A 23,292-nucleotide genomic window follows, 5' to 3' on the forward strand; every position below is an offset into this window, starting at 1 on the left:
CTTTCGCGGCGATCGGCCGCTTCGCGGCTGAGATCTTAAGGGGGGCCATAATGGCCCCCCCCCCGGCCATAGTAAGACCTCAAATAGCCCGGCCTTATTAGGGTTAATACAAACAACCCCCCCCCCCCCCCCAAAAAAAAAAATAAATAAATAAATAAATAAAAAAAATAAAATAAATAAATAAATAAATAAATAAATAAATAAAATATATATATATATATATATATATATATATATATAATAGCTCTTTACAGAGCGAATTTATTTTCCATTTCTTTTTCACATAATATAAACAATAACAAACAATAATAAACGTAATGGTATAACAGAAATAAGCATTGAAATATCTTTGACATTGTTTTTTAGTCATTGTAATGCAAAATAAATACTTAAATAAAAACGACCAAGGTTGTCATTTATGTTAGTGAAAGGTATATTTATTTTCATTCCCCGAAATACACTAAATTAATACTCCGTGCTTGCGCAAATGCAGCTTGTAACTCGACTATGTGCAGACCAATCTTGCCCTAATTCAAATTCGTCATTTTTTTACATACTCTCACAAACATAAAAGACATTATACATGTAGTAGCCAGAGTAGCTATCATAACACCGTTCCTCATAAAACTTAATACAAACAATACCCCCCCCCCCCCCAAAAAAAAAAAAAAAAAAAAAAAAAAAAGGTAAGGTTAATTCTGTAGTAGGCCTAAATGTAGGGCCTGCCAATAAATAAAGAATCAATTCACTTCGTTTTTCCCATCACTCTTTACCTCTTAAAAGTTTATTTATTCTCCTACTACATTTGCATATAGTAAATGTATATACTTTATACAGAAAGACATAATATATTTAAATACATGTATACATATATTATATAACTTTGGCATTGTATTACGGTAAACGCTAAGCAGGATTTCCTTTTATTCAGGAACCAATGAGCGAGTTCGTAAATAGCTCTGGACCGCTTGACCCCGAAATATCCAGAGATCTTAGACACAATGGATACTTTCCACGTGTGCATTTTAGAATAATCACTGCCGAAGTGATGGAGGTGCTTCATGAAAACCTTTTGTTTGCCTCTTGCGAAGAATACTTCCACCTGTGTATTAGATAAATGTACTGGTGGTGCATACATGAATACTGATTACATAACTGTCATGAGCACGATCCGAGTATTCGTCTCAATGGTTTTACAATTTGGGTACGAATGACCCTTATCTGCCCATGCGCAAATCCTAATTACGAACTCGCTTATTCCTTTAAAACTCATTTCCCATAGAATTCATCTAGTTAGCGCACTTCATAATGTATTTTATTTGTGATGAATAGAAAATGAAAGAAAAGAAAAAAAGAGAGAATAAAACAGTTTTAAGCATTAAGACTTTCAAAAAACACAATGCAAGTGCATATTGATTACAACATATTGTCTATGCTATTGATAAAGGAACGATCCTAAAATTAACTTCACCTTGTCTAGAATTACCCTTTGACCTCATTTAAGCATAAACAAACCAAGTCATCACAAACACAGAATATATCACGTTTATCTATAAAAATGAGAAAATATATGAATTCTTAATACATGTACACACATTCGAATCATGACTTTTAAAGTGATTTGGATATTTTCTGCAGCGAATTTTGCTCTAGGCTATAGGCAAAGAGACTTGGATTACGATCGAAGATTTGTTGGTAATCTTTACGGTTGGGGTTAGGTATTTCATTATTTGAATTAGGGAACCAACTTATGCTATAGAAGATGACTGCGGGTTAACTAAAGCTGTACACTGTATCTTCAGCCAAGACGTCTACAAATTTGCGCACGTGACAAAGTGAAACGGGCACATTTTAAAAATGAAAGGGGCACCTTTTCGAAATAAAAAAGTACACTTTTCCTATATTGAAAGGGGTACTTTTGCCTCTGGTTTATATGTCAATGGTAAACCATAGAAGGGCTGTCTTTTATCGAGATTTTTTTCTTACAGCCATTTCGAGTTATTGACTAAATACTGTCTTCTGAAAGCCAAATCCCTTTGTGTTAAATACAGTCTACCGACATCATTTTCAGAGCATATGATGGTAGAATTAATAACAAGTTTATCCTATTTTAGTATTTGGAAAGAATTATACATTTTAAATAATGACAAATATCTATAATAAGTGTTTACCATTGAGGCCCAGACTCCAAACATGCTCAAATGTGCGATTGAAAGAGAGTTAACAAACGTACGTAGGCGGCAGGTAGTGGAAAAGACTAAACAATGAATTTACCGCGCCTCTCTTTGAACAACAAATAAGTAAATTATCATCTACTTTTTAAGGAATCTTAGATTTTCAGGGAATTCCAATTATTGTGCCTTCCTTCTACCATTCTGATCCGCTTATATATTTCCTTGCAGTGTTTATCAGGCTTTATCAGTTTTTATCAATGAATTTCGTTTATTTCTCGTAACGTGTCGTGACCTCGATCCAGGCCCTCAAATTTTGCTGAAACCTCATCTTCCATTTACATCTTGGCAGGCAGTGCTGTCTGAGTGTCAGGGCCTACTTCGCTGTAGAGGGGAGGGGCCTGTGCTTCCACGTTGTAATTTGGTTGAGGTCCTGGTCCTGGTTGAGGTCCACTGTGGGGGTAGGCCACTGGAGCGGGATAAGTTCCCAGGGGTTGATTGACTGGTGGGGGCTGGTGATATAACATTGGTTGTCCTGGCAAACACAAAGAGAATAAAGATTTTATCGGTATTCCAATACAGTCGAACTTGTCGTAGCGACTCCCTGCTTATAGCTACCAAATTAAGAAATTATTTAGCAAATAGATTATCTCCAAATTAACATCGGTACACGTGTAACCACGGATGTGTACAGTTGAGTAAAATTTAAACATGGCCGCTTGCGACCGTTTCATAGTGGCCACATGTCTATAGCAGCCCTTTTTATCGCTTCCCCTTTGATGACTGCTATAATCCGTTTAAAGCTCGGAAATACATCTCTATAGATTTTGCCCAGCGAGTTAAAAAAACTGTAGCTTTCACTCTCTCTACTTTCTTATCGAAAACAATCTTTCACGCCTTCAGCATCTTAAAGTTGACACACAATTTTATGATGAAAATTGAACCATAACACGAAATCACACAAAGAAAGGGCAAGCTGCAGAATAAAAGTATTATGGTGAAGATTTTATTTATCTATGACTTATGATTGCAACAACAAAAATCTCACTCTTCTTTGTATATATTTTTTCATTAAAATGATAATTGTATGACCGGTCAGTGCTTTAGTAGTAAGGCACAATGTCTGTAATACATGTATTAAAAGTAATCATAAATCAAGTAACTATATATTATCCTAAATAATATAATCATACTTTATGATTTGTATCCGATCCGCAAATTTGTTTAGTTTCTGCTGAATGATATTTTGCTCTAGTAACAGCCCAGATATATTTTTTTCTCAAAAAGAATGTTAAATAAACTTACCAGCTTGCTGACCAGGTGCAGGGACCATCACCATCATGGGCGTGGCATTGTTCTGATAGTGGTAGACCTAACAATAGGAAAGGGATTAATCATCAATTTAACATTGTGTTAAGTATAGAGTCCTCATTGATAAATACAGAGGAAGATCTGCTTATATTATAGGCAGGGTTACATTTTTGATCTGTTTAACAATGAGGTATTTACTTTACTATAGAAAGGAAAATAAATACACTTTGCTGTCCATTCTAATAAAAAATATTATGAAAATAAATAGAACAAAACAATTCCATGTTTTTCGTTTTAAAAAAACGACCCGTATGTTAAATTAAACCTTTCTTTTAGATATTCTTGTTCACTTAAAAAATTACGCTAATTGCAGTATTACACTATAGTCTATACACTTTCTTCCTCATCTAATATCTCACCATTGTGTTTGTTGGTGTGTCCTTTCGTCCGCAACAAACCCCAGCACAGCAGTAACAAGCTGCAACGATCGCAACAACAAGCTCGAGAAGTCCTGTTATCGCTAGGAAAGAATCGAATGACACCTTGGCGTTCTGAGGGACAAAATAAGAAGATACAACATTTCATCGGGAATACCAAAAATAAGAAATTGAAACATCTTAAAGTCTCACACGGGAACACAATTTATAGAACCTCACCAGCCCTCTAAGAAGGGCTGTGTGATCAGGACAGGGGCGTCGCCAAAGGGGGGGGGGGGTTTGGGGTGCGACACCCCTCCACCTGTCAGGATATTGTCGGTAAAATTGCGCTGCCGTCGGGAAAAAAGAGAAAAGGGAGAGGGAAAAAAAGAGAGGGAAAGGGAAAGAAAAGAAAAGGAAAAATAAAAGAAAGAAAGGAAAAGAAAGGAAAGAAAAGAGAAAGGAAAGAAAGAGAAAAAAGAAAAAGAGGGAGAAGAGGAAAGAAAGGAAAAGAAAGAAAAGGAAGAAAGGGAAAGAAAAGAGAAAATGGAAACAAAAGAAACGGGGTGTGAAGAGAGGAGAGAGGGGGAGGTAAGAGCCTGAGAAAGGAGGAGTGGGAATAAAAGAAAGGGGTGGTTGTGGGTGGAGTCGTCTCGTCAAGGAAGCAAGAAAGACATGGGTAAAAATGTTGCTGTGTCGCGTCAGCTGTGTCGGTATTCTTGCTCGATCCTCGTTTACTATATCAATGCAGAAGTTTGAAGTCGGTGAGATGTATATTGTCGGTCGGCCGACAAGTTTTTTTCCCTACGAACTGTGACTTTTTATCCGCTGTGACGACTTAGAGAGTGACTACAAATAAAATACTTGTATTTTCTCGCCAGTTTCACTTTCTTATAATATCAGCTAAAGAAATCAGAGGTTTAAAATTTTCGGGGAAACTAATTCAAGCAAAGATTAAGAGTCAACAACGGTGCGACGAATCGTCTTCCTTTCTCTATATTTTGATGAAACGCCAAAATTTCAGCGCTTTGCGCGGTTGGGGAAAACTTCATTAAGACGTGTCGAGAACGGTATAACGAATCAACGAATCGTTTTCGTTCTCTAATAAATTTGAGGAAACGTCTAAGCTTCTGCGATTCGCGCAGGGGGGGGGGGGGGGGGGACTGAATTTAGATAAGGATTAAGAGTCGAGAACAGTACAACGAATCGTTTTCCTTTCTCTATATTTTGATGAAACGCAAAAACGCGGGAGAGGAAAACTAAATTCAGATAAACAGAGCTTAATAAGAGTCGAAAACGGTGCAACGAATCGTCTTCTTTCTATAATAATTAAATTAAGCGTCTAAGCTTTTCGTGCTGGAAGGGGGAAACTTAATTCAGACAAGGATTAAGAGTCGAAAACGGTACAACGAATCGTCTGATTTCTCTAATAATTTAAGGAAAAGTCAAAGCTTCCGCGCTTTGCGCGGGAGGGGGAAATTTCATTCCGACAAGGATTAAGACTCGAACACGGTTCAACGAATCGTCTACTTTCTCTAATAATTTAATGAAAAGTAAAAACTTCCGCGCTTCGCGCGAGAGGGGGTAAAGCTGAATTCAGATACGGATTAAGAGTCGAGAACAGTACACCGAATCGTCTGCTTTTTCTCATAATTTAATGTACATCAAAGCTTCCGCACTTCGCGCGGGAGGGGGAGAAACTGAATTCAGACAAGGATTAAGATGAATTCAGATAAGGATTAAGAGTCGAGAACAGTACACCGAATCGTCTGCTTTTTCTCATAATTTAATGAAACGTCAAAGCTTCCGTGCTTTGCGCGGGAGGGGGAGAAACTGAATTCAGACAAGGATTAACATCGAGAAAGGTACAGCAAATCGTCTTCATTTTATAATAATTTAATGAAACGTCAAAGCTTTCGCGCTTCGCGCGGGAGGGGCAGAACTGAACTCAGATAAGGATTAAGAGTCGAGAACAGAACACCGAATCGTCTGCTTTTTCTCATAATTTAATGAAACGTCAAAGCTTCCGTGCTTTGCGCCGGAGGGGGAGAAACTGAATTCAGACAAGGATTAACATCGAGAAAGGTACAGGAAATCGTCTACATTTTATAATAATTTAATAAAACGTCAAAGCTTTCACGCTTCGCTCGGGAGGGAGGGGGACATCATTCAGACAAGGATTAACAGTCGAGATCGGTACAATAAATCGTCTTCTTTTCCTAATAATTTAAGGAAACGTCTAAGCTTCCACGCTTCGTGCGGGAGGCCTAACACCGACACCCCCTAATGAGCGCGCTTCGCGCGTTCTTTAAGTGATTCGCTTGTTCACTACCGCCCCTTCCTAGCATAAGATCCTAGCTCCGCACCTGCATTTAAATATATAGCTTTGATGTTGACTAAGTTGACGAAATAATTGGTATATTTATGTCGTCGAGGAAAATGATCATTTGCGCATACGCAATTACTATAGATAGTCCATAGGAAAAACAATTTAGCCTTCGGCCCCGGGTTTATAGGGTTAAATTTGTAGATATTAGGACATTTAATTTTGTCGGTAGTTGGTGGCTAGTTTTGTCGGTAATCGTTGGCCTCATGGGTGTCGATCCCGGGGGGGGGGGGGGATGGGGGGATATATCCCCCCAATATTTCAGGTGGGGGGGGGGTGGCCTGTACAATCATCCCCCCAAAAAAAAATTCACCATCAAAAAAAAAATGAAGAGAAAAATCAATGATGAGAGCCCGATGAGAGTAGTTAATGGTTATTACTCGCAAGATGACCATCAATATAACATTTTATTATCTCATTTTCATAAAACATATGTAAATGAGACAACCGTATATGAGACAAGAATAAATGGAATTCTCGCTCATACGGCTTCATCAGAAATTGATGAATTTATTCAATTTATTCAATCAACAGCATTATAGAAATGCAGTGCGCCAACTGAATTCAGACAAGGATTAAGAGTCGAGAACGGTACAACGAATCGTCTTCTTTCTCTAATAATTTAATGAAACTTCAAAAGAAACTGAATTTAGACAAGGATTAAGATTCGAGAACGGTACAACGAATCGTCTTCTTTCCCTAATAATTTAATGAAACGTCAAAAGAAACTGAATTTAGACAAGGATTAAGATTCGACAACGGTACAACGAATCGTCTTCTTTCCCTAATAATTTAATGAAACGTCAAAAGAAACTGAATTTTGACAAGGATTAAGAGTCGAGAACGGTACAACGAATCGTCTTCTTTCTCTAATAATTTAATGAAACAATAAAGCTTCCGCGCTACGCGCGGGAGAGGGGGGGGGGGACTGAATTCAGACAAGGATTAAGAGTAAAAAATGGTTCAACGAATCGTCTTCTTTCTTTAATAATTTAATGAAATGTCAGAGATTCCGCGCTACGCGCGGAGGAAGGGGAACTTGATTCAAACAAGGATTAAAAGTCGAGAACGGTACAACGAATCGTCTTCTTTCTCTAATAATTTAATGAAACGTCAAAAGAAACTAAATTTAGACAAGGATTAAGAGTCGAGAACGGTACAACGAATCGTCTTCTTTCTCTAATAATTTAATAAAACATTAAAGCTTCCGCGCTTCGCGTGGGACGGGGAAACCCCCCTCTCTGCACCCATCCCCCTAGGTCGCGCGCTCTGTAAGTGATTCGCACGCTTCGCGTGCTCACTACCCAAGTTGCAAGCCATGTGGGACCCACATTGGTCCTATATTCTCTGAAATGTTATCTTTATTGAGGGTGACTTGAAAAAAGTTAATAACTTGTAAGGGAGGGGGTGCAACCTGCCACACGCTTCTACCTCTTGGTTGCTTTGATCCACTGCCGAAAATATTTTGGCACCTATCATCCCCCCAACCACGGATACAAATCGACACCGTTGGTTGGCCTCTACACCCCCCCCCCCCCCCCCCAATGAAAAAGGTCTAGCGACGCCCCTGTGTGTGATGTGCGGACAGGGAGAGATTGCCCCTAATATGATTTTCCAATGATACAGGAATGTAAGGTGAGATTTTTAATATTTACAAATATTTGAGACATTATATTCCTGTTTAAGACATGAAGGCCTAAATGGGGATCAAGTTATACCAAACTTTAGATGATCCAACTGCATTTACATTAATTTTTTCTTCTTTGTATATTAAAATTCAAGACATTTCTGAAACAGGGAATAAGATCCCTTTTCAGGCTGTCATGTGTCTAATAAATGTTAGCATAGTTTGATGAGCTCGTACTATATTGTTGTTACTTTGTAAAATACTTAGTGGAAATGGAGTTATCCCTAATAGTCTTGGATATGGTTTTACCACGGATTTACCCAGGTTTTACTGCTTGTTTTTTTTACCCCGGTCACCTGTCATACCAAAAGGTTATACGGGATAACATTGGGATATTATCCCAAGCGGAACCTTGGTATAAAAGGTTTTTATTTGCAATGCAAAAAAAAAACTTACCGTGACTGCGTATCCACAACCCCAAAGCCCGATGAAGCTACAGGTATTACTGGCACTCACTGCTGCAGATGTGATGCCCATAGCAAATACAACAAAACCGACAATGGCAGATATGATAGACATCACCATGTAAGCCACGATCTAGTAACAAATGAAAGTTACATGAATAAACAATTGTAAAATAAAATATATCAAATATAATGAAGTTAAACACAAAGCAATATTAACAAATAAAAACCATAACAGATATCCAAATAATTTAGATTCAACCGGCATTGAAAGTATGAACATTTCTTTATAAGCGGAAGCAAGTTAAAAAAATCTCCTAAAGATATTAATATAAACTAAGGATTAAAATATTACGAAAGCGCGATCTCTAAATTAAAGTATATAGCCCGGACTATTTTGCCTGGGGAGGGGGTAGGGGCTAATTTTGCCCCTACCCCGATCTCAGCCATTTATTGACCGATTTTGAGCAAACTTGGTCCCATCATGTATTTTACAAGAATGTTAGTCAAATTTATGATCTATTGTTATTCAACAGAAAAAAAACATTCTGCAGACAACACTTCTTGTAAAACCCATACATTGTACACACAAGATCTTGGAAACCGCCATTTTGTGTGACGTTGGTCACGAATATGTGCTATATCTCTGCAACCGCGTACCCCACATTTTCGCTAATAGGGTATTAAAATGTGCGCGTAATGTGAAAGATAAAAGTCATGAAATTTCAGGGCAAGATTTTTTTGCGTTGAAAATTTATCGCGAAAAATGTCTAGGGGGCCCCCCGGGCAATTGAGGGTTAGAGGAAATCTCACCTCAAAGAAATAGTGTAGGTTTTCTAAAAATTGATATGTATTCCTACTCTTCGGCAAGAATATAATAAATCTCTCATAATAAGTAAAATTATTTCTTGGGGTGAAGTTTCTTTCAAAGACTCAAAGACGGTGTATTAACTTTTTATATCATACATGAAATATGCGTCACAGGGGGGGGGGGGGAGGCGTAGAATAAGATTGTAATCCTTGCGTATTTCAAAATGTAATTATATAACAAAGGAAAACAAAAAGAGAAAATTGACTGGATAGTAATGCAATGACAGGTGTTTATTTTATTTTAAAATTGAGTCCTATATAGGCCCTTGTAAATGGGACTAGTTATTCATTAAGGTGGATCCCTAACGGAATGGATGTTGCATTACTTACCACACATGTATTCTTCTTATTGGAAACTATTCCAAGGATCCCGGTTGGAAGAAAAAACTGGAAGAGAGGGGAGAGATTTAAGAAAAAGGGGTGGGGGAGCGAGAGAGAAAGAGAGATAGAGAGAGAGAGAGAGAGAGAGAGAAAGAGAGAGAGAGAGGGGGAGGGGGGAGGTGAGAGCATTATAAGGAGAGGTATGCACATCAGAGAAAATATAATTAATGATAACATCACAACAATGAAATAAGTGTGCTAGCTTGTTTCGTCCCTGACAATGCCAGTTGGCGGGAAAAATAGATGTACTATTGATAGTCGGCTCAAACCCTTCTATTTCAAACTTTCCACAAGACTTTTGCCTTTGCCAATGCATTTCTATTCCGAATTAAAAGAGAGAATACCCCTCTTTACAAGTTCTCTGTGACTACTCTTTAGGAAACGTTACAAGGGACGAATCATTGGTGGTTATAAACCACATCAAAAAATCATTCAAAATTTGTAATATCACTATCACCGTTTCAGGACAATAACCCGAAGTACAATACCCCACCCAAATACAACCACCCCCGAGGACATTTACCCCAGGAAAATTGCCCCCACCCCCACCCCCTGAAAATTACCCCCTCTCAAGGACAACCACGGACAACCATCCCCGAGAACAATTACACCCCCTGAAAATTAATAAGTTGGTTTTGATAATTTGGAGGGGGGGGGGTATTGTCCTCGGGGGGGGGGGGGGGTGATAAACCAAGTGGGTGGTTGTTATAGGGGTTAATTTCCCGTTGGGAATTATCCTGGGGGGGGGGGGGAGTAATTGTCCGTCCTGGAGGGGGGGGGGGGTAATAGTCCCGCTGGTAATTGGAAGGAAGGGGGGATTTTCCAGTGGGTTTTTATCCTAGAACCCACTTTCACTATTTATTTTTTTTAAAAGATATTGGGGATTCAGGATGACAAATTCATATTATGGATATCTTTGTAAATTTAATTATATAAGTTTTCCCGGCCAACATCGCAACTTTGGTAATCAAATTCATGATCCGTGCATTCAAGTTCGCATTTTCTTCAGTCGAATTAACATGTTTCTCGTTCAAATTCATTTTTTATGCACCCTTTTCATTAAAAGTCATACAAAGTTTTGGCATGGGGTCATGAATTTGGTTCAAATGAACATATTGGAAGCATATGAGATCCTACAATATTCAGTGATCGTTTTCGTGGTTGAAATCGAGTCTAAAGTTATGAAATTGTAAATAATACACTCTTGATTTTGTATAGCTCCCTCTCAAGGTCATGATATTAATTAAGCTATAAAACAGTGTTTCTTGACTAAAATCGACCGATTAGCTATTCCCATTTGGAAATTACATATTACATCTACATATTCTGAGATTTTCATGGTAGCAGATACTATTGTACGGCCGGAGGCGCTATTTGAAATTTATTGAAATTTACCGGGAGCACCGGTAAATTTTTATATTCAATTTTTCTCGAAAGCAGAAGTGTTTTAGGGGCTAAATTTTCTAGTCCTTATAAAACATCCACAGGGGCAAGGCATCCAAATATATCAAAATTGTAAAGAATCACTATTAACCAAATGTTCAAAATGTCCCAAACTTTGTATTACCTTTAGGGCTCCAAGCGTTCATAATTATTCATCAGTACACGAAGCTTAAAAGACATTATCTATAAATACATCACTATAATTCGATTATTTATTTCAGTTTTTACTTGAAAAGAAAAGTCAGATCGTTTAGTAGCAAATATTTACACGATCAACAATTTCGGCCTTTTTTTTGGGGGGGGGGGGGGGCTTATAAACATTGAAGTAGTTTTGTGTCCAGCGGCCACTACTCACAAACAGTCCGCTCCATATGCCTGTACCGACTATGCTGACTTCTGAGCCGAGAAGCGGCTCTACAATACCAATCACGAACGAGGCTATGGCACAGCTGAGCTGTATCCAACCGGTGATTTTTCCACTCCTAGCATTGTATCCATCTGATTTATTGGACTTTTGCACGACGATATTAACTGGTTGGTGGGCCCCAACCTGGACTGGATGGCCGCCAGCCTGATGCATGACTACCTGTGCGACCGCGTTGGGTGGGTATTGAACTGCAGCCATCTGTTGAAAAAAAAAAAAAGAAAATTACGAAATAACTTTGACAATCATTTCGCTCTGATGGTATCCTCTTGTTGTTTTTGGAACAGAAGACACTTCAGTATCTTCATGACGACGATGATGATCTACAGCGCTTGAGTTGTTTGGCGTCATTGTCTGTTTCAAACATTCAAAGGCGCCCGCTCCTCCAATAGCCATGTAATACAAATTTTTGCTCGGAAAAGAGGCCTGACTTTAAAGCTTTCTCAATTGTCGGTGTCGCGAAGAATAGGAGGGAGTGAGTTCCAGAGGCATGGAGCAAGTGAAGAGAAGGCACGATCACCATACACCAGAAGAACTAGTCGTCCAGACGAGCGTAAACCCCACCCCCCCTCCACTCAGTGTTATTTAGGGTACGCATAATGCTCGTTCCCTCTTTTTGAAAGCACCCCCTATCTGAGGACTGCCAACATTTCCGAACTCCCCTTTCGCGGGCTTTTCGCGGGCTTTTCGCGGGCTTTTCCTGCCTTGGAGTCCCCCCCCTAAATCAGGAAAAATGCTCAATGTACCCCCCCCCCCCCTAAATTCGGAATAACTTCTCAGGAGTCCAAAGAGATGAGAGAAAAAAAGAAAAAAACACCCCCTTTTTAAAGAAATCTCCGGGTAAAAAGTCAAATACACCCTTTTTTTTTTACAATTCTCGGGCCGGACTTTTTCGCACGAAAAGTACCCCTTTACCGGACATTTTGGCAACACGCATGCGACCATTCCGACCCCTGAGTGGGGGGGGGGGGGTGTAAACCCAGACGAGAATACTGTTCTTCTACCAGGGAAGCCACATATCCTGGGAGCTGATCATGAACAGCCTTAAATGTCAGCAGTTAAACTTTATCATGTACTCAACCGGCAGCCAGTGTAATTCTTTCCAGATTGGTGTGATATGGTCGTACTTCTTCTCCCCGTGAGTAAACAGCCAATTACTGACTGTATAACAACAATGGGCTTCATTAATAACCAACTACTCCCTATCAGGGGCGTCTCCAAAGGTGAGGTGTTGGGGGGAAGGGTTGCGACCAGGGGCGTCGCTAGATCTTTTTCAGTGTGGGGGGGGGGGGGGTGTAGAGGCCAACGATTACCGACAAAACTAGCCACCAATTACCGACAAAATTAAATGTAACAATATATAAAATTTAACCCTATAAACCGGGGCCGAAAGCTAAATTGTTTTTCCTATGAATTATCTATAATACTTGCGCATGCGCAAATGGTCATTTTCCTCGACGACATAAATATACGAATTATTTCGTCAACTTAGTCAGCAACATAGCTATATATTTTAATGCAGGCGCGGAGGTAGGATCTTACTTTAGGGAGGGGTGGTAGTGAGCAAGTGAATCACTTGGGATGGGAGATAGGTCTCCTGCGCGAAGCGCGAAAGCTTAGACGTTTCCTTAAATTATTAGGAAAAGAAGACGATATATTGTACCGTTCTCGACTGTTAACCCTTGTCTGAATGAAGTTTATCCCTTCCCGCGCGAAGCGCAAAAATTTTGGCGTTTCATTAAATTATGAGAAAAGCAGACGATTCGGTGTACTGTTTAATCCTTATCTGAATTCAGTTCTCCTCCTCTAGCGCGAAGCTCGGAAGTTTTGGCGTTTCATTAAATGATTAGAGAAAGTAATCGATTCGTTGAACCGTGCTCGACTCTTAATCCATGTCTGAATTCAGTTTCTCCCCTTTGACGTTTCCTTAAATTATTAGAGAAAGCAGACGATTTGTTGTACCGTTTTCAACCCTTAATAAGCCCTATTTGTGTGATTTCAGTTTCTCCCCCTCCCGCGCAAATCGCGGAATTTTGGCGTTTCATTAAATTATTAGAGAAAGTAATCGATTCGTTGAACCATGCTCGACTCTTAATCCGTGTTTGGATTCAGTTTCCCCCTCCCGCGCGAAGCGCAGAAATTTTGACGTTTCATTTTATTATTGGAGAAAGTAGACGATTCGTTGAACCGTGCTCAACTCTTAATATACCCTATTTGTCTGAATTTAGTTTTCCCCTCTCGCGCAAAGCGCGGAAGCTTTGACGTTTCCTTAAATTATTAGAGAAAGCAGACGATTCGTTGTACCGTTTTCGACTCTTAATATACCCTATTTGTCTGAATTCAGTTTGCCCCTCTCGCGCGAAGCGTGGAAGCTTAGACGTTTCCTTGAATTTTTAGATAAAGAAGACGATTCGTTGTACCTTTCTCGACTCGTCTAAATGAAGTTTCCCCCTCGATATAGAAAGATCAAGAAAGACACGGGTAAATAATTATGTTGCTGTGTCGGGTCAGCAGTGTCGGTATTCTTGCTCGATCCTCGTGTACTATATCAATGCAGAAGTTTGAGGTCGGTGTGATGTATTGTCGGTTGGCCGACAAGTTTTTTTCCCTACGAGCTGTGACTTTTTATCCGCTGTGACGACTTCAAGAGAGACTACAACTACAATACTTGTATTTTTTCGAAGTTTCACTTTCCTATAATATCAGCTAAAGAAATCAGAGGTTTAAAACAATTTGGGAAACTAAATTCAAACAAGGAATAAGATTCAACAACGATACGACGAATCGTCTTCTTTTCTCTATATTTTGATGAAACGGCAAAAATTTCACGCTTCGCGCGGGAGGGGAAAACTTCATTTAGACGAGTCGAGAACGGTACAACGAATCGACTTCTTTATCTAATAATTTAAGGAAACGTCAAAGCTTACGCGATTCGCGCGGGAGGGGGAAAATCTTAATAAAGATAAGGATAAAGAGTCGAGAACAGTAAAACAAATCGTTTGCTTTCTCTCGTAATTTAAGGAAACGTCAAAGCTTCCACGCTTCGCGCGGAAGGAGGGAAACTAAATTCAGACAAATTAGGGTTAAGAGTCGCGAACGGTACAACGAATCGTCTGCTTTCTCTAATAATTAAAGGAAATGTCAAAGCTTCCGCGCTTTGCGCGGGAGGGGGAAACTTCATTCAGACAGGAATTAAGAGTCGAGCACGGTTCAACGAATCGTCTTCTTTCTCTAATAATTGAATAAAACGTAAAAACTTCCGCGCTTCGCGCTAAAGGGGGAAACTGAATTCAGACAATTAGGGCTTATTAAGAGTCGAAAACGGTACAACGAATCGTCTTCTTTCTCTAATAATTTAATGAAACGTCAAAACTTCATTCAGACAAGATTAAGAGTCGAGCACGGATCAACGATCGTCTACTTTCTCTAATATTTTAAGGAAATGTCAAAGCTTCGCGCGGGTGAGAGAAACTTCATTCAATTCTATTCATTCTATTTCTCTGAGAAGCAAGCACGCATGTGCACGATAAAATTAGATAAACAATGGGAAAACAAGCTTCCTTAAACTGAAAGATCATCTCTCAGTTTTCTTTTTATCCCTTTTTACTCATTATTTTTGTTTTGTTTCGGGGGGGGGGGGGGGAAAGGGTCTGAATTTGCTGCCGGGGCCCACACTTACGAGTTAACCCTAATAAGGCCGGGCTATTTGAAGTCTTAGTAGGGCCGGGGGGGGGCCATTATGGCCCCCCTCAAGATCTCGGCCGCGAAGCGGCCGATCGCCGCGAAAATTTGCACGCATGTCAAGTGAAGTGTAAAGAATAATATGATAATTTCAATTTTTTGAAAAATTTACTCATTTGCATATTTATGGTAATTTATGCAAATAAAGTCATAAAAATTACATTTTTACCAATAAATCATATATTATTCATATTTAAGCATTCTTTTTCACTAGATATATTAATTAGACCATTCTGAATAATAATACAACAAAAAATTTGGAATGGCCAGCTTATTTCTTATGTTATCCCTTGTTTTGATAATTTCTTATGTATTTTCTTGTTTTTTTAACTTATGTATTTCATTGTTTTTGTTGTTTTATTTCATCTTTTACTACAATTCAACTATTCTGACTCCCAAAACAACCACCTAAACTTTAGACAAGACCCAATAACCCATGTTTGATCTGTTTTTAGGAAAAATGACTTTGCCATACGTTTTGTACACAAATCACGAAAATGAGCGATTTTCAGGCTGACATGCGAAGACAAAAGGTCACGTGACCTTGTAACCGTAGGTCCGATTTTCAAAAAAATTATTTTAAAAGTTGCGCAAGACTCAAAAGAAAAAAGTCAGCGAGCGGCGGGGCGCTATCCATATGCGTTCCCGAGCAATCGGAAAAATTGTGGAGGGGGGGGGGGCCATAATGGCCCCCCCGGCCTTATTAGGGTTAAGACTTGCTTCAGATATGACGAGATCAACCGCCGCAAAAAAAAAAAAAAAAAAAACCGCGGAGGGGGGGGGGGGGGGGGTTACGTGTAAATGCGTCATAACTGAAAAAGGCTTACAATAGTTTCTCGCTTAAAATGCACAAATAGTATTGTCAGGGACCCTTGGTCCGCCACTGTAGTCCTATACAAAGATTGGTATACTCGGAGGATTCGATTAGTGGTAGTTAAAATTTTATCATCAGACCTATATAAATAAGTCTATCAAGCCAGGTTGAAATGTTAAAAATCGCGCCGAACGATATTTCGCTCAGTGAGGGGGGGGGGGGGGGGTGAACACTCCTTTTTTCTCAACACCCCTCCCCCCCCCCCTTGAGCAAAAAAAAACAAAAAAAAACCTTTTTACTTGTTTTGATATTATATATTATTATTAAATAAAGTAACATTGCTTCGACATAAATGAAACATATGATAACAAATCGCACCTTTCCATGTTAAACATCTCGTCATCAAACTTACAAATGCATAACAAAGCATACATAGCTTCAGTCACTACAGAAACAAAACAGAAGCATAATTATACAGTTGGAAATCATTACTCATAACAGTTATACAATTTAACATAATATTACAAGATCTGAAGCTACATGACACTGGATCCCACAAATGTAGAAGTCTTATCTTTGTCGAATCGTTAAGTTTTGTTTATGATTTAGTTCTTTGTGTATACTTACAATTTTATTTAAGTTTGGATTGCTCACTATTGCAAACTATTAGTGTAAGTCAATAAACATGAATATTATCATTCAAATGTAAATAACCGAAACATTATTGTACATAATACTGTTGAGTTACCATCGTTGAGTATTGATTTTCAAGGGCTACATGAGAAACAAGATAAATGCAAATACGTTCGTCTCCTCTGCCTCCGCCCTGAATTCAGTTTATAATCGAATGGAGTCATCTGACGACTGTAATCCTGACCTTCCCTCCCACCTCCCTGCCTGCAGTATATTATTTCAATTTCGTGTGCGTGTGATATCGAATCAAATGCTCTCGACGGAGACGTAAGGCCAATAACAATAAGCCATAAAATGTTTATAAACCGAACTTTCGACTCGGCATTTCAGTCTAACACAAGCCAATACGTGAACAATAAAGTACATGTATAATATTATATATTATTATTATTACTTATACCGCGCTTTTCCCAAAAGGCCCAAAGCGCTTACAGTGAATGAAAATAAAAATTACATAAATACACTGTCGCTCATAAAGTTGGAATATTTTTGTTTTACCCCAATTTATGGAATTATTTTTAAAATAATTTAAAAATAATAGATTTACATAATAGTATACATTCTCAGATTGTATTAAATAATAATTTGCTAATGTGCGTTTTGCGTGACTGCTAAAGCATGTGTATGCTACTATATATGCTTATCAACTAGGGGACCCACGCACTTAAGTCATTAATGACAGTAATGAGCAGGGGCGTAGACAACGGGGGATGAGGGGGATGCATCCCCCCCCCCCCACCTCACAAGGTGTGGGGGGGGGATGGCATGTACAATCATCCCCCAGGTTTTGGGGAATGATATTTGCTTTCTTAATAAGTCATAATGATGATAATAATAGTAATAATAATAATGATAACAATTATGATATTAATAATAATAATAATTATGATGATGATAATAATAATCCTCATCATTATTGTAATTGTGTTTATTGTTAGCCGCATTCACACGGTGAAAGCCAATTCTAAAACAGAATAGAAAATGAATGTGATACAACAGTATACATAATAATTCGTGACAGAGAGTACCATACTACTATCTTTATAACAAGTATTATTCAAACAAACATATATAATTATGTATAATCATGAATTGTTCAACTTCATGCTCCCACTATATGACTATTGTTACACTAAATACTGATATCAGGACTGACTGGTATACATTAGTTTGTTGTTAAGCTTGCAGCAGCTACATCTTTTCTGTATTGTTAACTATTTATTTATTTTTGTTTTATTTAAGATGCACTTTGTTTTGTATTCATTTAAAGTATGTTGATTGATGCATGAAGACATAAGTTTGAAATGTTTAAAGAAGTTTGTTTCATGTAAAGCGCAGTGTGAATTTACCCTGTCTTGAAATGCGAGATAAAAGGAACCTATTAGTATAAGCATTATTATTTGTATTTGTATTATTTTTTATTTGTATTATTATTATTATTATTATTATCATTATTATTATTATTATTATTATTATTACTATTACTATTATAAGACTGAGATCAAATAGAAGTAAATAATGCCCTAATTTGAAACGATCATGCAATGCCGTTATGGTTCCGATTTCTTCACAAACTTACAAAGCAGTATCATAGTGATACTGTTTATGTTTTTTGTATCTGTATGTTAATGAGCCGCCAGCCAATATCCATCTATGGATACTATGCCTGTTTCTTTGAGGTAAAAAAAGCATAGTATGTACGTACTCATTATGCTTTATAATGAACAGACATATTGTTCAAAGTTTAATCGTTATTTGTTTGTTGTTTATGTGTTCTATTCACAAATGGCCACAGAGGCTGTTTTCATTCATAACCACATACCCCTATCAAGACAACAAAGACTATACCTGCGTGTACACAGTTGACATTGGTTTTTTTTCTGAAGAGGTGTAACAGCAAAATTCACAGAGATAAATAAATACGTAGTGTGGTTCAATATGCAATACTATGTGTCAGTGTGTGTGTGTGTGTGTGTGTGTGTGAGTATGTGTGTGTGTGTGTGCACGCTTATGTGTGTTATTTTACCTCATTAAGTATGCATCAGATTGCACGATTTCAAGTTCAAAATTGCAAAAGCTCCCTACCGTGCGAGGGGGACACCCCCTCCCACACCCTCCCCCCGCTCGGTCGCTTCGCTCCCTCGCTCGGGCGCTTCGCGCCCTCACTAGCGTTGACAGCCCAGTCATCCCCCCCAGGTGTACGAACCTGTCTACGCCACTGGTAATGAGGATTAATGCCCCACAAAAGGGCACTAATATAGCATATCGACACGGTTTTGATCCTGGGGCCTCACAGTTACGAGGCCATTGCTTTGCCACTGAACCATGACTGTACGCAGCGGGGGTCTAGGGTAGGGGGCAGTTTCCAAAAAATAAAATAATCACAGAAAATGCATTTTACCCCGGTCCCCAAAATAAACAAATCCTCTGGACGGCCATGCATTATGGCTCAAGGCATGGGCACACAGAAGATTTTTTTATGTTGGGAACCGGGGTAAAATGCAATAAATTATTGAAAATTTATTGCATTTTTTAATTATTTTTTATTTATGGAAACTGCCCCCTACCCTAGACCCCCGCTGCGTACAGTCATGGTTCAGTGACAAAGCAATGGCCTCGTAACTGTGAGGCCCAAGGATCAAAACCGTGTCGATGTGCTATGGTGTTATGCCAACAAAGTCACAATTAATCTAAGCAAATCAAATTATATGATAATAAAGGGCAAAAGGAGATCTGTCCAAGTAAAAGGTGCTCTTGAAATATCTGGATCTAAATTACTTGAAGTAGATAAGGCATCTTTTGTAGGACTACAAATTGATAAGCATCTCACATGGATTGAACATATAAAAATGGTAAATCGAAATATTCGTTCAAAAGTCGGAATTTTGTTCAGAATAAGGCATTATGTTCAGTTCAGTTCAGTTCAGTATTTATTTAATTCCATAGTAAAAAAAAACAAAAACGATGACATCAAAATATTACTTTTACATAAATATGATTAACATAGTACAATATTGACAGTAAAAACAAACAAATAGGAATTAGGTTGCTGTATAAAAACCCTAGAGGGTTTGTCTGGACAGCCACCTGAAAAAGGCATTATGTCCCACAGAACATTTTAGTGCTATTATACAAAGCGTTAATCCAGCCACATATTTTGTATGGAATTGAAGTATGGGGAACACATACAAAACCAACTTGAATTGTATTTTCCTTACCCAGAAAATGGCAATGAGAGCGATAACTTTTAGCCCAAGAGGTACCCATTCGGAACCCTTGTTCCAAAAGATAAAAGTTTTAAATATTTACAACCTTCATTTCCTATCTGTCTCAACCTTCATCTATGACTTATTAAATGGCAATCTTCCTCACTCCTTAATTGAATACTGTCAGGTAATAGAGCACAGATATGGCACAAGGGGCAAAGAACAAAGACAACTATATCTGCCTAAATGCAAAACCACACAAGGTCAATTTTCAATATCATTTATGGGCGTGAAAATATGGAATAGTATACCATACGATTTAAGAGGAATACGATCTAAAAATGCTTTTCGGAAGGGGTTAACGAAACATCTAAATACTTTGAGTTAAACAAAAGTTAAGACTTCTTAAAATGGCAAAAAGAAATCTCAGATTAGAAAATTTCTAAAAAGATCACTAGATAATGATATATTTTTTATTTACTGTATGTTTGGTATTGATACGGAACTAACGGAAGTCAACACACATTTGACTTCCATGTATATTAAGTAAGGAATACTTCTAAAGGACTATTCTATTTCTTTGTTTACTTATATAGTTTATGTTACATGTATATAATGTAGTATAGTAAAAATAAAAAAATAAAAAAAAAAAAAAAAAAAAATAGTTTTAAAATTCTTGCCAAAGACAGGGAACCAGACTCGACTAGCACTTGTGCTAACTTCTTGTACCCCCTTTAACAACAAAAGTGTACACATAACATTTTATTCCATTTGTATACGACATACTTTGTAAAACAATATTTATATTATTCATGTGTAATGTTATCGATCTTGTGTTATATTGTTATATTTTATGTAATGTCATGCTTGATACATTATGTTTTACTTGTTATTATTTTTGTTGTTGATAAACTCAAACTCATATTAGTGCCCTTTTGTGGGGCATTAATCCTCTTTACTGTCATTTATGACTTATAAGTGCGTATAGGTTCCCTAGTTGATATGCAGAAGCATACACATGCTTTAGCAGTCACGCAAAACACACATTGTCAAATTATTGTTCAATAAATTCTGAGAATGTATACTATTATCTAGATCCATTATTTTAAAATTATTTTTAAAATAATTCCATAAATTGGGGAAAAACAAAAATATTCCAACTTTATGAGCGACAGTGTACATATAATTAGAAAAAACAGGCGTACAACTACAAACTGCAAAAAAAACCTGTTTCTAAGGCCTTTCTGAAGGTAACTGATGGAGACCGTCTGATTCTAAGTGGACTGGTATATACCTCGTATTGATAACTCATGTATATTGTATGTATCAACATTATATATTTGGTTTTAAAAAATGTGAAATCAAATTTCACGTCTGTTAGACATTATTTTCATTTGCAAAACGGTCAAGATGAAATTCACTTCCCTTTTCACACGTTATCAAAGCTCATCTTTAGGTCTCAACAACAACGGGCACATATCATCATCATGAACAAAAAAAGTTCAAGATTATACTGTTGTTTATAATATATATTTATATCTTTATATAAGGTATGTACAATATACCCTGATATACACCTGGCAATATAATAGTGTATGATGAGTGATGGTTGGTTAGGGACTTAGGGTCAATGGTTGTAGTACCAAACAATAACAAAGACAAGAGCATATGCCTGCATTGATCTCAATGTTCCGTTACAAGCCACACGTCCAGAATCATACAACAAGCACATGCACTGCACTACTAGTACTACACATAGTAGATTACTACAATGTACATGATGTGCATGGGTAATACAAGACAATAGTTTCGTGAATAAAAAGCAATGGAGATGAAGGCTCTTGTGTCACATAAAATAACACCTATAGAATCACTGTCACATAGTCGACAGTATAGTATTGTATATATTACAGTGTAAAATACAAGTAGTTCGTATCTTTTTGCAGTGTCGACGCGTTAACCAATGTTAACACGGTATTTTCTCGTGATGACTTCCAGCAGTCATCATCCATTTAACATAAACAATTCTAAAACCATGTAATGTATGACATTGTCTGACTTACCTGACAGTAAACGGTGATCAAGTACTTGTAAAGCTTAGAAATCCCAGTTCTTCTCGATATGTATAATGACTGTACAGTACACGCAGCATGAACACTGTTGACAAAATAATAACAATAAGCATGCAGTACAGTGTAGTGAGAGTACTGTAGGCTGTGTAGCAGCGCAAACTGACAGCACAACACTTTTGTTCGGATTAGCCAGAATCGCGTCTATACAATTTCACGGTACCAAAGGTTATACGTCATTATAGTGATATACCATGACAAAAAAGGCATTACATACTGGTTATTTACATTCTGAAGCCTTAAAAGGATTTGTTTTTCCTGTTGGAAATATAGTCTGCATCGGAAAATTAAGAATATGTTTAGTAATAATTTTATTATGTGCAAAGTGTATTTGTATATAGTTACCAGAAAAAATGAATTATGTATGAAAAAAAAAAGGAATATCTTTGTTTTGGAATATCTTTGTTGGAAATGAAATAAATATGAATTAAATTGAATTGAATTATAGAAAGAATTTATAATCATCATGATTACATATTTTGTGTTTGATCCCAACCATCGCGAGAAACGTAAAAGAGACGCCACATGCATAATTCATGTCCTGAAAAGGATCACTGCTGGCGAAATCTACAAACTTGAGGCCCTATCATTTTTTTCTGGTTGGAAAAAATATCTAAAGTCGCCTTTGATAGGCCTAGGTAAGTAGTGAATGCTGATCATGCGGTCACCCATACACCACATTTTAACCCTAATAAGGCCGGGGGGCATTATGCCCTCCCCCCCCCCCCCCCCCCCCCCCCCCCCCCCCCCCCCCCCTCCATGATTTTTTCCGATTGCTTGGGAACGCATATGGATGGCGCCCCGCCGCTCGCTGACTTTTTTCTTTCGAGTCTTGCGCAACTTTTAAAATATTTTTTTTGGAAAATCGGACCTACGGTTACAAGGTCACGTGACCTTTTGTCTTTGCATGTCAGTCCGAAAATCGCTCATTTTCGTGATTTGTGTACAAGACATATGGAAAGGTCATTTTTCCTAAAAACAGATCAAACATGGGTTATTGGGTCTTGTTTAAAGTTTAGGTGGTTGTTTTGGGAGTCAAAATAGTTGAATTGTAGTAAGAAATGAAATGAAACAACAAAAACAATGAAATACATCAGTTAAAAAAAACAATACATAAGAAATTATTAAAACAAGGGAAAACATAAGGAATAATCTGGCTCTTCCAAACAAAATTGTCGTATTATTATTCAGAATGGTCTAATGAATATATGTAGTG

General features: G+C 37.8%; 1 protein-coding gene across 1 annotated transcript; it reads right to left on the bottom strand.

Annotated features, from left to right (window-relative positions):
• Positions 1 to 415: 415 nt before the first annotated feature.
• Positions 416 to 22,342, bottom strand: LOC115919744. Its single transcript, XM_030973831.1, has 7 exons — positions 22,011 to 22,342; positions 11,425 to 11,694; positions 9,576 to 9,632; positions 8,368 to 8,508; positions 3,902 to 4,033; positions 3,477 to 3,543; positions 416 to 2,706 (listed from the first exon to the last, which is right to left on the bottom strand). The coding sequence occupies exons 2-7, from the start codon at positions 11,692 to 11,694 to the stop codon at positions 2,510 to 2,512; spliced, it is 864 nt and encodes a 287-aa protein (XP_030829691.1). The 5' UTR covers positions 22,011 to 22,342; the 3' UTR covers positions 416 to 2,509.
• Positions 22,343 to 23,292: the final 950 nt, after the last annotated feature.

Source organism: Strongylocentrotus purpuratus, unplaced genomic scaffold, assembly GCF_000002235.5.
Source record: "Strongylocentrotus purpuratus isolate Spur 01 unplaced genomic scaffold, Spur_5.0 spur5_scaffold_7, whole genome shotgun sequence".
NCBI classification, from domain to species: domain Eukaryota; kingdom Metazoa; phylum Echinodermata; class Echinoidea; order Camarodonta; family Strongylocentrotidae; genus Strongylocentrotus; species Strongylocentrotus purpuratus.